A 14,198-nucleotide genomic window follows, 5' to 3' on the forward strand; every position below is an offset into this window, starting at 1 on the left:
ATCCCGCGATCGTAGTTGTCCTCATGGTACACAATTTCTGCGCCCCTGCTGACGGCTTTCCATGGATTATTGTCGTGCCACCACAACTGTGGATATGGCAAGAGATTGTTTTGGAACATCGGATGCCATTCCGGTCTGTCTGGATAGACTGGGGGAACAGGTTCAGCGGTAGCATGGAATATCGAAGCGAATAGCGCACACGCGAAATAGAAAAGCCTCATGACGTGAAATGAAATATGATTTGGAAAGTTCACTGAGGATTTCGTGAAGATATGAGAGTATACCAAAAGCTTAACCTTGTGGCCTGCAGTTATATCTATATAGGTAGCCAAAGGTCTAGGTCACGTCATGAACAGAAAAAGATTCGATGGATCCAAACAAGGCCTGCTCAAGGTTGTGGAGTCAAAGATTCAGAGTTTTTTCATATTAGTCAATGATGAAGGCTAAAGCTATTGGGCCTGCTACTCTCTTTTCTCAGTAATCTCCTCCTTGTGGCCTGGCTGTAGTCCTTCCATAATGATTCTAGTCGCTTCCTCCTCTTCGTCGTATAGCGGAACCTTCTCATTGATGCCAGTGTCATATTTTATCCTGCTCTCAACAGTCTCACTGAGCCACCTGAAAGCCTCGAACAACCCTTCGCCAGTCTTGATGCTCGATCCAAACACCCCCCGCAGCATCGTTAGTTCATGCAGCACTAGTCCTTTGAGTCACTCACATGTGGTATATTTACTAAAGGTGATGAAGAATCGTCGACATAAAACCCTTTTATCTGCTCTGCTGTACGAGCGGTCTGTGGGCGATGTCAGTATAAGGTTCTGTTGTGAGGTCAAGCCACATACGCTATCATCTTGCTTGTTTGCTAAAATCAACACAGGGATGTCATTGCACAACCCATCTTGGTGGCGCACAGCTCGGAAAAGTTCTTCTCTTGCTTCTATGAGACGGTCGTGATCGGCCGAGTCGTCGACCCATATAAGTGCATCGCAATGCTTGATGAACGATCTCTCCATCCTCTTGTATGGCTCAGGCCTGCCACCACCGAGATCAATGGTTTGGAAAGTGACATTGCCGCATCTATAGACTTCAACCTGATGGGCAATCATGCCTACGGCAACAGATATATCTTTTTCATTGGTAACCAAATGAGAGCGCAAGAGAGTTGACTTGCCAGCCTCGTCAAGCCCGCTAAGGAGGATGCGGTGGTGGCCTGGAAGGGTACTGAATAAGCTTGTGATTGGCGTGCCTGAGGATGGTCTCATGAGACCAATTGAGGCGAGAAAGTCACGGGCGTATGTGATTAGATTTGACATGATTATAGCAAATAAAGGGTTAGAGTTTGTCCAAATATGACTCACGATGCAAGAGGCTTATATTATATGAGTTCTCAAATGGCTGCCTGGAGGAACTGGCCAGGGAGTGCTGATATCGAACACGTAGCTTTTACAAAGAGACCACTTAAGATCGATAAAAATCTAGCCTCTGAAGGCAGGAAGATTTCATGATCGGAATTCGGTTTGGGAATTACCTCGATTCAAACCACGAGAGCAGTCATAAAAGAAAATCACTGGCCGTGAAGGATGAATATTTAATGCCAAACCCAATGACTGTAGTCAGAACGACAAAGTTTAAAACGCGAACTCAATTGAGGATTCGCAAAAGTCTAGGTAGGCAACAGGCCGCATAGAGTTGTCTAACATGAGTCGAAGTGAATCATTTCAGTGGGTGACTCATGAAGGCTTCATATTTGGTGGCGGGGTGATTGGATATGACGAAAGCTTATGATTACTCAGCGATTTTATCTTCTGCCCCGCTCTACTAAAATACTCACCTATCTCACCTCGACAAGCAACCACGAACTTACTCCAACAATCACCACTTTCCGAGACCGAGCCACATCTCGTCATCATGTTCAAGCGAAAACCCGACATCAGAAACCTGGCGCCTTTGCGCTCCTCAGATCGGCGAAAGCTCGCCGATCAAATCATCCGCGACTATCAAGTTTCTATCCAAGAGTCCGGCGACGATGCGTCATCAGGGACACAATCACAAACGGCACTGCGTAACTCACTTCTACCAGAGTCGACTTCATCAGCTCGTTTCATCACACCAACTGAACAAGGAACGGTGTACATAGGTGCACATCCAGATCAAGATGAGAGAGTCCTCTGGTTCCAGACCGGAAAGAACCCCCGCTTGATACCAACAGTGTACACTTTGTGGCGTAACCCTAACCTCATTCCACTTCTGCATACGCCCGATTTTGTGGTTGAGGAGAAGTTGAAGCATGGTGCTGATTTGATGGTTCCTGGGCTGGTGAAAGCTAGAGGCGCCAGCTGGGATACACGAGCGAGCACTGGCGCTGTTGTGGCTGTCGCGGGGATGCAGAATGACACAGTGCCTGTCTGGGTTGGAACATGTCAAATAGATGTGCGAAATCTGCCAGATGATGTGCGGGGGCAGAAGGGCGCGGCTGTCAAGGCCCTTCACTGGGTTGGTGATGAGTGCTGGAGTTGGAAGCAACTTGGCAGTGGCGGAATCGACCCGCCTTCAAGCTTGGAGGGATGGGCAGGACTAGCAGCAGGGCTGTCTACTCAAGCTAACAAACTGTCGCTGGAGGAAGAGACTCAACCAGCAGAGTCGGCACCAGCTGCTCAAGACTCACAAGTCGATGAGGTCCAAGAAGGTGATGAGGTAGAGGAGGAGCACGAACCGACGACAAAAGAAATCGACGATGCTTTTCATCAAGCCTTCCTCTTTGCAGTCCACAAAGCCAAAGAATCCGGCAGCCCGCCACATTTCGGCTTACAGTTCCCTCTTCAGCCATCTTTCATCATCGCAAATATGGTGCACCCCAATCTTCGATACCAGAACCCAAAGTACTACAACATCAAGAAGACGTCATGGAAGAACGCCAAAAAGTTCATCAAGCATCTTGATAAAGAACAGATCGTAAAGTCTAAGGACAGAAATGGGGGAGAGACCGTCATCCTGGATATTGACTTTGATGATCGGCAGGTGTTGGGCTTCCGGCCATATCGATTGCCGACACTGAAGGCTACCGGTGGAGATGTTTCAACGCCAGATGCCGGGCAAGCCTCAGGGTCGGGATCATCTGCAGGGCAAAAGGTCAATATCCAGATGGTCTATCGCGTATCTTCAAAGCTCGTACCAACACTTGTCCCTTCCAAGACGGACTTCTACACCTCGCAGGAGATCTCAGCAGCTATCAAGTCGTACATCGACCAACATCCCGAATTAGGCGGCCAGGGAAACTCCAGCGTCAAACTCGACCCATTTCTCGCCAACGACATCCTAGGTAACAAACCATCTGATGAAGACGTCAGCTTCCTTGCCGCAGGAAGAATCCCTCGAAGTACTCTCCAAAAGCGAGTGATCGAGGATACCCATCTCTGCCAACCCTTCCACATCATCTCACACGGCGCTCCCTCACCCGACCAAAAGCCAAAATCTGGCCTACCGCCTCGGATCTTGATAACAATCGAGAAGCGAACCGGTACAAAGGTTGTCACCAAGATTTCCAACCTCGAGCCTTTCTTCATCGATCCGCAGGTCCTTGCACCGGAATTACAGAAGAAGTGTGCAGGTTCTGCGAGCGTAGGTCAAGTTGCTGGTGCGAAGCCCGGATCGATGGAAGTTATTGTTCAGGGTGATCAAAGGAAGATCCTGGCAAAGGATATTTTGGCAAGGAAGGGTATTGATGCGAAGTGGGTGGATGTTGTGGACAAGACGAAGCCCAAGAAGAAGAAGTAGATAGGGCTCAAGAATGAGCTTGGTAAAGCATTGCGATTTCATCAAAACAGAATCTGCAAGACATCCTTAGGGGGTTTTGTAGGATGACTGGATGGCATATGAATAGGCTGCAGGCAAACAAAAATAGCTTTTAGCAATGATAACAACGCCTTCTGGTGCAAACCAAAACTGATTTGGGGTCTCACTCGTATATATAAGATTTCACCTATTGCTGAGGCCGTATTTGGCGAGCCGAAAGGAATCTGGTCGAGGTCCTAGGTGATAATTTATATAGTGGTACTGACCACTCACGACTAGTTGCAGCTCTATCCCGCGGCCCTCGAGATTACCTCACTGTAAGAGTCTGAGGAACACTATTGGATATCAGCTATGCTCACGTGCAGCCGCTAGTAGAAGCAAAATTGATTTGTCACTTCACTATCTCACCTTGCCTAACACCTAAAAGATTCACTGACCTCAGCAGCTATTTTTGGTGGCTATTTCCTTCAACTTGTTTTATACTCTTGTTTCTTTTCATAGGCATTGCTATGCTGTCTCGAATGAAGGCGAGGGTTGCAGCCTAAAAGACCTAGACATCGAACACTACACTACACTCGAGCGTTCTCTGCGACGTATGTTGGGCACCGATGTAGCAGAGCGAGTATACTCAGAAGTCTTTGACGGCATGCCCTTGAGAGATTCGTACCTGGATCTCCAGTTCCCGGAAGACGGGCATCCTGCACTTAAACATGTGAATCTTTCGGAAGGTGTCAGGGAAAGAGTCTTTGACTTCCGATCAAAGTTTGATCTCTCATCTCTCTGGTTTGAGACTTCCGTAGGTAACGCGAGATCACCCCTAGAGATATTGTGACTGACATGATCCAAGCTGCTTCAAGCATTCAGTAAAGCATCAGCCCAGTCTAAAGAATTTCACTTGAGACTTCTTGAGCTTTTGGCTGTGAGCTGCCATCAGATCGCAGTCCAGATCTTCCAGCTTGATGATGTTGCCGAGAGACATAATATCTACGATATCTGGAGACATTCTCCGAGAGATATGACGATATGGGATTCATTCCGAGACCCAACGGCCTTTTCGCATGGACCTTACATTGCAGTTGACCAATATCCGAATGGGGCTGCAGATAGTGTAGGATACTGGGCTGAAGCCAGAATATTTGGTGGCATCGTTGTGTTTGATAGAGGCGAAGATGGCACCGAGGTAAGGAATACTGTCAGTTGGAAGGGACCTATTGTTAATAAAACCCCAGAGTCGTCAAATATACTTCCATGGATGTCGCCGAAAGGGACCACGAACGATATACCCTCCAATAGACCAGCAATTCAAACAAATGATTCACTTCCTTCTTGATGAAAGTGAGAGTCATGATACAGCCTCGGCCCATCCGTTTCCTGTTCTAGCGACATCGCAGAACCGTTGGCGCTGGGATCCTTGGGAGGCGATGGCGCACTACAATATCTATCGCGGTAGGTTTGAGCGGAAAATCAGTTCTAGTAAAGGGAAGCCCTGCGTTCTCAACTCCATTGACTGGCCCGAAGTCAAGGATGATTTATACCTCATCAATGCGATGCTTGATCAGTTGGAGGGGAAGCCAGTGGATGAAGACAAGATCGCCTCGGCTAAAGAGGGGCTGACCAAAATCACTCCATCATCGCCGTTATGGTCAAACGAAGCGCGGAGATACCAAGGAATATAAAGGATGAAGATGCTTGTCAATGAAAAAGGCGTTTCAACATTGGCTACTGCCGGCGGGTTGTTCATCAATGAATCTTTGTGTTCGGTTAAATCGCGCATCGGTGTATGAACAAGCAACACTGCAAAAGGTGACAACCCTTCCCATGGACATGAGATTGCTCTTAGAAACAGACAAAAAGTATGAGGCACACCCGACTCGAACGGATAACCTTCAGGAATCAAGCATATCTTCAAGGGGACCCTCGAAATTAACTGGAATCTGACGCGCTACCAGTTGCGCCAGCGCCCCATTGGTTGGCCGGAGTTGTTCTGCTTCCAGTCTATACGGGGCCTGGAGCTTGCGATGTGGGTTTGCCTTGTTGCCGAGAAATGCCGAGCTTCGTGGGGAAGTGTCTGCTTCAGACGTTCAACATCGTTCAAATTGAGAAATGCATTATTCAAAATGTTATTTGACTTCGAACTAACACGGTATTATCGCTGAACTAAGGCATGACCCTGACACTATGATCTCACCCAAGGGCTATCAATCCCGCTCAACGCTCCCGCACTCCCGCCCTCCTTCTGTACAGATTCGCTTACAGCTACAAAGCACAAGATAACACCAAAGTCGCTGAACAGTTTACTTCGTGGCGTCTCCGAAACCGTTGAACTGAAAAGAGGCCGGCTGCTTTGAAGGTGCGGCTCCTGAGCCAAAGAGCCCAGCGCCGCTTCCGAAGGTTGAGGCAGGCTTTGCCGCTGATGGCGCTGGACCTGATGGCTTCGCTGGAGTATCCAAGAACTTGCTGAAGGGATTCTCAGCCTTGGGCAAGTCGGGAATTGTCGTCCAGCCATTGAATTGAGCTTTAGGAGCGTTGATCACACTTGGTGGGCTCGTCTTCTTGTCATTCACCGAAGGAGCTATGGTAGATGTATTCGGGACACTGCCTAGAGACTCATTTGCTGCAGAAGGAAGCGCTTGCCCGTTAGCATCATAACGATTCAGTTTCTGAGCCGTGTGACCTACGTGTTACTGCTCTTGGCTTATATCGCCGGCATTGAGTCAACCCTTGTCTGAGGATCTTGACCTCTTCCTGCAGGCTCTTTCTTCGAGACGATGTATCGTCCGATTCACCGGCCAACTCCTCAAGTCTTTCCTTACTCATCCGATCTACCTTTGTGGGTGTGAGGATATCTGGTATATCATACACGAGGCAACTTTCAACCGCCAAGTTGATGACATTGTCGGTGAAGGTGCGCAGAGACATCTTCAAAAGTTAGTATCAAGCAATTATGAGGGCTGGCGTTATCTTACCTTATAATATGTCAACATCATGTCTATGACTTTGTTGATTCCAAACTCACTATCTTCAAGGTCATCTTCCTCATTGATGTCTTGAGCAATTGTTTTAGAGTCAGCTTTCTTGCTCGTCTCGCCTGTCTTAGCTACGTTACTCTCGTATATGTGCGGATACTTCTGCTGTAGAATAGCTGAAATGCGTCTCTCTAGCTTTTCGTTTGAGGTTTTTGATAGCATGTCGTAGAATAACAAGTCAAGAGGAAGTGCGTAACCTTGAATATAAGGTCTCAGGAGCTCGTTGATCTTCTCCTGAAGCACCTTTTCCTTTTCATCGAAGAATGGGTCGACGCAGGTTGACAGGATCGCCTCAGTAGTTCGATTCGTCCGTGGGGATCCAACAACATACTCAAAGACCTGATCAACAAAAGCCTTGGCAACGGTTGTTACCAGCTTGACATGTGACTCGGCAATACCTCTCCATGGTGCTGCTTGTTGCTTGAAGAGTTGCATGGCAAGATCCTTATTTGGAGTTCCTGGGAATTCCAGCCCTTGATTGGCAGCGGCTTGTTTCTCAAGTTGCTCAGCGAGCTCGCGTCTCGTGATTTTATTCGGCTCGGGAGGGTTGTATGGATAACGTTCCAGAAACTCTTCTAGGTACCCGGGGATGTCGTCACCATCCGAATAATCACTGTCATCATCTGAGACGGTGACATGAGTCGACCCCTTAGTTTGAAGGATATGATCAAAAGCTCGGCTGAAGTTCCGCAGCTGTGCCCGCAACTTTCGGTGATCGTCTTGTAAACCACCGAAAAATTCGTCATTGTATCGGCCGTATATGCCATCTCTGGCGAGCCGCTGAAAGTCACTGGCAATGCCAAGGAGAAAAGACCTGAGGTCCTCTTGAGTGGATCGAGATTTTCCAAGACGATCAAGTTCCTCTTGTCGCTCTCTAAGCGTCGTTTCGATGTCTGTAATGACTCCAGGCAGACTGTTGCGAATGTGACTATAGAGCACATGACTGAGCTTCTTTCGCAAACTCACAATGCCACGATTTTCGGAGGGAATAGTCGCCCAAGCGCCCTTCTGGAAGAATGCGTCTTCGACCTGGTCTCGACCTTCCAAGCTGTCCTCATCTTCAGCCCTGTTACGCAGGACATGCCACCCGAGCTGCAGCTTATGCGCGGCTTCCTGGTTCTTGGCCAGCTTGATGTATTCCTTCTCAGCATCATAACCAGGGCGAGTCAAATCAGGCTTCGTGATGACACCGATGGTTCGTCGTCGTTCCGGATCAATGTTCTTAGCTTTCTGGAGGGCTAAGTGATTGGCAAGGTTATTATTCGCAGTGATAACCACCAGGATAATGCTGTTCTTCTGTCGCATGTAGCTCTCGACAAGTTGATCGACCGTTTCTTTACCAATGGTTGACTGGTTTTCGGTAGCCACGTGAAAGAATCCTGGAAGGTCAACGAGACTCAGTGGGTACATTTTTGGCCCCTCGATTTCAAGACGGAGCACGTCCTTGGAGAACTCCATCCCGGCCTTGCCAAAGCCCATGCACTCTTTGGCTTCCGTGATGATGTCGCCCAAGTCATCCTCACGAAATCCAGCCCTCTGGAATCTCTTTGCAGGTTTCGATCTGTCTTCAAATCTGACGCTCACATCGATTCGAGTCTCATTAGCTCTTCTGAAAATGAGCTCAGTTGCAAACCTTGTGCAAAGATTTCCTTGGACTGGAAAGCGAACATGGGAAATAGCCTCAAGAACGGATGACTTGCCAGCGGACTGATCACCAACGACGATGATTTGCGGAAGATTGACGATACGACCAACGCCACAAGCACTCAGACTGTCGCTTATATCGTGGAGGGCTTTAGTCTCAGTGGTATTGAGCTGGTCGAGAATATTGGCGTCCAGAGAAACATCCATTGTCAAGGTCAAAAGGGTTAATTGTTATGTATGCAGATAGTAGAAAATACTGTTTATTCAATTCATTGCAAACTCGAAACTCACCGAAGCCTCCTTTATGTACTGATCCTGCGCGAAAGTCCCAGGTTTGGAATGGTAAAAAAGGGGGTAAATGCTCGCTTCAACAGCAATCTAATTTGTTACCTGCAGCAATCACACGCTGTAAAGTTTCAGTTAATACAGGGGCATGTTTCTGTTGGTTCTGCCAAAGAACAGGGTTTCGTGTGACAACAACAACCAACATGCATATGGAGGAACACAAAGGACACTCGAATCGTGGCAGCCTAACAGCATCGTGCACAAAGGGACAAAGGATCTGGTAGATGCATCATCCGGCAATGGGGTTAGTTACAGTTTTGGATTGTTGTATACTTTACATCCTGATTCAGTGTCGATTGTTGAATGACTTTGCTTTAACAAACAGCCGTCGTCTGCGAGACTGCGATGGTTATTTCACATTTACTGTACGCTGTTTGTTGGTCGCTGTATCCTTGTGCCTTTTGATGGGTCTGGAAATTTGACCTAGCTTAAAAAGGTCTAAAGCCAAGCAACAGATAACTATTTATGGCGATTTCAGCGTGCTAGTGTGAGGGGGCTGTGCAGTTCGCAAGCTGAGTCTTGGAATTTCTACTTTGAGATCGTGGTAACCATCGCGCTTAGTGAAGTTCCGCAAGTAACAAGATGATACGAGATTAGTAAGAACCGCAGTCTTATATCATATTGCTCTCTTATTTTCGGCTTTGTGGTCGGCTGTTTAAACTAACGCTGGTAGTATCGTCAAGCAATCCATACTTGGCCAGACCAGGGCCATGAGTTAGCTTCAACACCCCCCTCTTCAGTCAGCTCTGACTGTTCTCCACGGATCGACTTCGAAACCCAGGTCAGGCTCTCTTGACAATTTCTTCAACAGCGACACATTGCATGTACTTCTCGGCGACCATGAGTTTCCAGGCTGACCCTCTATTGGTGAATATCTATGATGCGCTTCGTAAGAAGTTCGATCCTGAAGATAAGGCTCTCTTCCAGATGCAAGTTCCTGCTCAACTCCTGGACAGAAGTGCTTTCCATTACGACGGGAGCGATTCGGACTTTGCACAGAGGACTAAGCCGTCTTCCGTGGCTAACGCCGAGTTTGGTCTCACAGATGGCATGCTGGAGCTATCTAGCATTGTTGACGGACCCAACGGGAACAAACTCTCCAAGAAATACGACTAAGTGCTTTCTGGCCTAATGATGGCCAACGAAGAGGCCAACCTCGACCAAGCCAGTGAAGCACTGCAACAGGCCCCCTACATGATGTTAGAGAGATAATAGTCAGAACGCATTGTGACGCAAAGGATAAAGGTGGTAATTCAGAATAACTATTGTTCAATTGATGATGTCGAAAGGTTGTATTTCAGGATGCGACGGGACAAAAAACTACGCTCCCTTGCTCCACTGACACTGGAAAAAGAAGACCCATTCCTACACAAGCCACGAAGTACTCCTGGAAGCCAAAAATAGGGCTGCTCATTGGTGTGTTATTGCAGTGTTTAGCACGTGAATGAAACATGCGCGTTCAAGACTTGAATTTAATTGGTCTTGGCGATAACCAACACACTGGACGCGTCAGTTTCGTGAGTTGCTTAGCAGCACGTCAGCAACAGGTCTATATCAATATTCCAGAAATAAAGTTGTATTCCTATATCGCCCAAAGCCTTCTAAGTGTCCACGGTCTCAGATTTATAAGTAATCAACCATCATGGTGACAATTGGTACAATAGTTTAACGTGATCTGACACGTGTTGGATAGGTACGCTGTTCCGCACTTGCTCACTCCATCGTTATCCTTCATGTGCTGGACACTGCGAAATAGTTAGCATAAACTCATCCTCGGCCGTATAAGGGTTGACTTACGCATCCTTGATATCCTTGCCCTTCATTCCAAGACCGTAATCATCGCACTTGAACTGAGCCGTGCAACCAGCTTGACCAAATGTCGCGACCATGACCATACCACTCTGAATCCTAGCATATCGCGAGACATAGTCCTTATAAACAGTCTCATCATCAAAACCATCGTTCAGAGCACGGTCACATGCATCATCGATGCTGCCACACTGGCTAGAGCCCTTGTTGTTCGCATCGGTCTGCGTCGGTAAGGGAGTCTCGAGCGTAACGGCGTCTCCGACACCTTGGGTGTAAGTATACTTTCCACCAGGGTAATTTCCAACCTTGACTGTACGGTCAGGATAAGAGACGACTGTGCCATCATCGGTCTTGACGAAAGGCTCAGGATCTGGCTTCTCAGTGACCTTGGGCTCTGGGAGCATTTAGTAGGGATAGAGGAAAGGGAAGGTCGTGTAGTCGGGCGCAAGACGATGAGATCAAATCGGGTGGAAGCATAGAAGCCCTTGCCGCTGACTGTAGTCTCACAGGGCGCAGTAAGGATCGATGCCGGGATTGGCATGGAATGATGCAAGGATACTTCGCCGTTCGGGGCCTTTAGTAAGTCGTGCTACGAGCGGAAACTTAGTAGTCTGAAACCTAAGTTTCGGTAGATGTAGGTCCTTGCTGTTGTTTGGCGGCTCAATTGGTACCTCAGTTGGAAGGTGTTCTCGGCGGGTAGTGGTATCCTGAGTCCTTCGTGGTCTCGAAAACCTCAGTGCCTCGACTCTTCCAGTAGTGGGTGACTCAGCGGAAGTCTCAGGTGGTGCCTCCTGTAGTAGGGGGTAGCATCAAACATCCACAAACGAATGTATCGACTCCCCATGATCAAGCTGAGGAAGCTCCCGTCGTCTGAGTAGTAAACCTCAGTGGTCTCGGTAGATATAGCAGCAGAAGTCTCAGTAGCTTCCTCCGGTTGTCGGAGTAGCATCGACGTCTACGACTACCGTTTCCAGGCCCATAGTCAGTTGACGAAGGTCGGTAGTCTGGGTAGATGCTTCAGTGCTGGTGGCCTCCGTCGTCGCTTCACTGGAAGTAGCGCCGGTGGTAGGAGTAGCATCAACGTCCACTACGACCGTCTCAACGCCCATTGTTAGTTGAGGTAACTCAGTGGTGCTAGCCTCAGTAGTGGAAGCTGCGGAAGACTCAGCAGTGGACTTGGCTTCGGTAGTCTTAGCTTCAGTCTTGGTCTCTTCCTCAGCAGTACTCTTGTCGTCGTCGTCATCGTCATCATCGTCCTGATCATCAGGATCCTCAGGTGTCTGAGTTCCAACGGGTGTTGGTACACCTCCATTGATGACAACGGCTGAAGGAGCAGGTGTGATACCAGGGAGAGGAGGGAGGACGTAGCTTCCAGGTGCAGGTCCTAAGTCTCATGTCAGTACAAACCTTGGGGGGAAGAAATCAGCGAACTTACCAATACCCCAAAGAACGATACCACCAGGGCCATTGTCTTTGCCAGCATGCTCACAAAAGATCAGGCAGGAGGGACCAAAGAGAACAGGGACAACAACATCATTGCCATCGCTGTCCTTGGTGCTATGCAGAGTATTATCGCTGACACCAGAGATAGTCTCTTGAGGCTCAGCAGTGACAGCAGCAGGAGGGACTGTGACAGGAGCCTCGTCTTTCTTGGTGGTGGGCTCAGGGTCAGTCTCATCCTTGGTCTTGGGGTCCTCATTGTCTGAGTCTTCGGACTTAGGATCAGACTCCTCGTCCTTACTAGTAGGCTCAGCTTCCCCCTGCTTGGTAGTAGTAGGCTTGGGGTCCTCAAGCTTCTCAGTCGTCGATGGCACCTCATCAACAGGCTGTTCTGAGGAAGTGGTGTCAACGGCGGAAGCCTGGGTACTGGTAGTCTCTTCTCCAACAAAAGGCTGGGAAGTGGTATCCTGAGGTGCCAGTTTCTCAGTTGTGGAGTCTTGAGCAGGAGGCTGCTGGGTGGTTGTGTCAGGGAGAGGACCTTGCTGTGTAGTGGCTGTGTCAACAGCAGGGCCTTGCTCAGTAGTTGACTGAGGTGCAGGAGGTTGTTGGCTAGTAGTCTCAACACCAGGTGTCTGACCAGTTGTGGCAGTATCAAGGGCAGGAGGTTGCTGAGTAGTTGTCTCTGCTACAGGAGGCTCTTGTGATGTTGTAGTGTCGATAGCTGGAGGCTGTTGAACCGTAGTCTCAGGACCAGTGGGCTGTCCCGTCCCAGCAGTGGGCTGTTCAGCAGGGACCTCATCTGAAGATGTCGGGTCAAGAGGTGACTCGCCATTGGCAGTAGTAGTACCTCCAACCGCAATGTCGGTGCTCTTGGACTCAGGTAGCTCAGGCAACACATCGGTGGAAGTAAATGCAGAATCAGGAACCTGAATGCCTGTGCTGGTCTCTAGAAGTGTAACATCTGCCGAAATTGTCTTATCAAGTGCAGGAATCTCAGATGAAGTCGTCTCAAAGGGGAGAGGGTGATGAGTCGTGGTGGTGGATGCACCATCCGCTCCAGGAGTCTCTGGGAGTTGAGCCTCCGCCAAAGCGGCGAGAGCCACAACAAGACCGGCCAGACGCATAACGAGTGATTGTCTAGGCCTCAAAGTAAAAAGAATGACTTAGTTGGTGTATAACGAATGAAAGAACTCAGTGTGAGTATGTCGGGCAAGGCCTACGCGCCAGACTGCAGAGACACGATAGATAGGTATATAACCCAGATACCAACTCAGGCTTACATCTGACCTAAAGTTTCACGAGTCGTAGGCTAGCCGTTGGTGACAAGACGCTATGGCCAACCTAATCTTGCTAGTTCCACAGAGTGGGCATGCAACTGAAACGGTTCAGAAGGATCGAATCCTAGTTACATTGTAGGTTCATCGCCATGTTATGATATCGGCCCGTGCCGTTCCAAGCCACATCTCGTCGGGTTCCCTTTTCCGTCTGATAAATGTTTCTTGGATCCTCGCTTACCCCTGTGGATCGCTTCCTTTTCGATGCGGAGCTGAACTTGTAGGGTTGCATTGATGACGTTGGACAGCCTTCTAAAGACCACTGAAGGATGCGCATGATTGATGAATCTCCAGTTTCAATCTCTTTCCTTTGCTCGACATGAATCATTTTTTCTGGCTTCGCCCTGGTTCGGGCATTTCCATTTACGTCTGTCGCTGTCACAGTTCGACCTAGCACCGAAAAAGCCGTCTATCACTTCTTTGGGCTCACATCCTTCAGTACAAGATGGAGCATCCGATTAACAACAAATACGCAATATATCAAAGCTTGAGTGTTAATTACATCTTCCATGTTGAAGCAGTAGCTCAATGTGAATCACCAGGTTGACTCAGCCTTCCACTACAAGACCATCATCTCATTCTCAGGTTTGTTCATCATCGACTTCCACCAAAGCGATAGTCAAGAAACATGCTTAATCTTAAAGATGTTGTTACGCGTCATCCCATCAATTGCCGTTGCAGCCGTTCGGTCCACGTTCGTAGAATTGGCCTATAGGATAATAGTCAAACCTAACAAGTGGATAATGACACGAAGAAAGTTGGACCCTTGGACCAACGTATGCTCCATCCGTGAAAGATCTCCATAGCAGAT

General features: G+C 48.5%; 8 protein-coding genes and 1 non-coding gene across 11 annotated transcripts; 3 read left to right on the top strand and 6 right to left on the bottom strand.

The window, feature by feature from the left end:
* Positions 1–461: 461 nt before the first annotated feature.
* Positions 462–677, bottom strand: FOXG_20095 (uncharacterized protein; the record flags this gene model as incomplete). The annotated part of the gene is made up of 1 exon (XM_018400374.1): positions 462–677. One exon carries the CDS (start codon positions 675–677, stop codon positions 462–464), a length of 216 nt encoding a protein of 71 aa, XP_018246964.1.
* A 17-nt stretch (positions 678–694) lies between these two features.
* Positions 695–1,310, bottom strand: FOXG_20096 (uncharacterized protein; the record flags this gene model as incomplete). The annotated part of the gene is made up of 2 exons (XM_018400375.1): positions 695–790; positions 840–1,310. 2 exons carry the CDS (start codon positions 1,308–1,310, stop codon positions 695–697), a joined length of 567 nt encoding a protein of 188 aa, XP_018246965.1.
* A 513-nt stretch (positions 1,311–1,823) lies between these two features.
* On the top strand, positions 1,824–3,976 carry FOXG_09616 (uncharacterized protein). Its single transcript, XM_018388829.1, has one exon. The coding sequence runs from the start codon at positions 1,906–1,908 to the stop codon at positions 3,769–3,771; it is 1,866 nt and encodes a 621-aa protein (XP_018246966.1). The 5' UTR covers positions 1,824–1,905; the 3' UTR covers positions 3,772–3,976.
* A 408-nt stretch (positions 3,977–4,384) lies between these two features.
* On the top strand, positions 4,385–5,465 carry FOXG_20097 (uncharacterized protein; the record flags this gene model as incomplete). The annotated part of the gene is made up of 3 exons (XM_018400376.1): positions 4,385–4,585; positions 4,637–4,969; positions 5,019–5,465. 3 exons carry the CDS (start codon positions 4,385–4,387, stop codon positions 5,463–5,465), a joined length of 981 nt encoding a protein of 326 aa, XP_018246967.1.
* A 180-nt stretch (positions 5,466–5,645) lies between these two features.
* FOXG_20098 lies at positions 5,646–5,753 on the bottom strand. The gene has a single exon. It is a non-coding gene; the product is annotated as a tRNA-Trp (tRNA).
* Positions 5,754–5,868: 115 nt separating this feature from the next.
* Positions 5,869–8,751, bottom strand: FOXG_09617 (uncharacterized protein). Of its 3 annotated transcripts, XM_018388830.1 has the most exons (3): positions 6,756–8,751; positions 6,468–6,708; positions 5,869–6,418 (listed from the first exon to the last, which is right to left on the bottom strand). In XM_018388830.1, exons 1-3 carry the CDS (start codon positions 8,664–8,666, stop codon positions 6,084–6,086), a joined length of 2,487 nt encoding a protein of 828 aa, XP_018246968.1. In that variant the 5' UTR covers positions 8,667–8,751; the 3' UTR covers positions 5,869–6,083. The 3 variants fall into 3 exon arrangements, with proteins under 3 accessions (XP_018246968.1, XP_018246969.1, XP_018246970.1); XM_018388831.1 differs by having other exon boundaries at positions 5,869–6,708; XM_018388832.1 differs by having other exon boundaries at positions 6,468–8,739.
* Positions 8,752–9,514: 763 nt separating this feature from the next.
* On the top strand, positions 9,515–9,991 carry FOXG_20099 (uncharacterized protein; the record flags this gene model as incomplete). The annotated part of the gene is made up of 2 exons (XM_018400377.1): positions 9,515–9,518; positions 9,586–9,991. 2 exons carry the CDS (start codon positions 9,515–9,517, stop codon positions 9,918–9,920), a joined length of 339 nt encoding a protein of 112 aa, XP_018246971.1. The 3' UTR covers positions 9,921–9,991.
* Positions 9,992–10,535: 544 nt separating this feature from the next.
* Positions 10,536–11,017, bottom strand: FOXG_20100 (uncharacterized protein; the record flags this gene model as incomplete). The annotated part of the gene is made up of 2 exons (XM_018400378.1): positions 10,536–10,542; positions 10,602–11,017. The coding sequence occupies 2 exons, from the start codon at positions 11,015–11,017 to the stop codon at positions 10,536–10,538; spliced, it is 423 nt and encodes a 140-aa protein (XP_018246972.1).
* A 513-nt stretch (positions 11,018–11,530) lies between these two features.
* FOXG_20101 (uncharacterized protein) lies at positions 11,531–13,177 on the bottom strand (the record flags this gene model as incomplete). The annotated part of the gene is made up of 2 exons (XM_018400379.1): positions 11,531–11,997; positions 12,049–13,177. 2 exons carry the CDS (start codon positions 13,175–13,177, stop codon positions 11,531–11,533), a joined length of 1,596 nt encoding a protein of 531 aa, XP_018246973.1.
* Between the last annotated feature and the right edge of the window lie 1,021 nt (positions 13,178–14,198).

This window comes from Fusarium oxysporum, chromosome 11 (assembly GCF_000149955.1).
Source record: "Fusarium oxysporum f. sp. lycopersici 4287 chromosome 11, whole genome shotgun sequence".
In the NCBI taxonomy this organism is placed as follows: domain Eukaryota; kingdom Fungi; phylum Ascomycota; class Sordariomycetes; order Hypocreales; family Nectriaceae; genus Fusarium; species Fusarium oxysporum.

Coding starts and splice junctions, on each gene's coding strand:
- FOXG_09616 (XM_018388829.1), top strand. CDS start 1,906: ATGTTCAAGCGAAAACCCGACATCAGAAACCTGGCGCCTTTGCGCTCC.
- FOXG_09617 (XM_018388830.1), bottom strand. CDS start 8,666: ATGGATGTTTCTCTGGACGCCAATATTCTCGACCAGCTCAATACCACT. Junction 6,709..6,755: donor TGATGTTGACATATTATAAG/GTAAGATAACGC, acceptor TAACTTTTGAAG/ATGTCTCTGCGCACCTTCAC. Junction 6,419..6,467: donor TAAGCCAAGAGCAGTAACAC/GTAGGTCACACG, acceptor CTAACGGGCAAG/CGCTTCCTTCTGCAGCAAAT.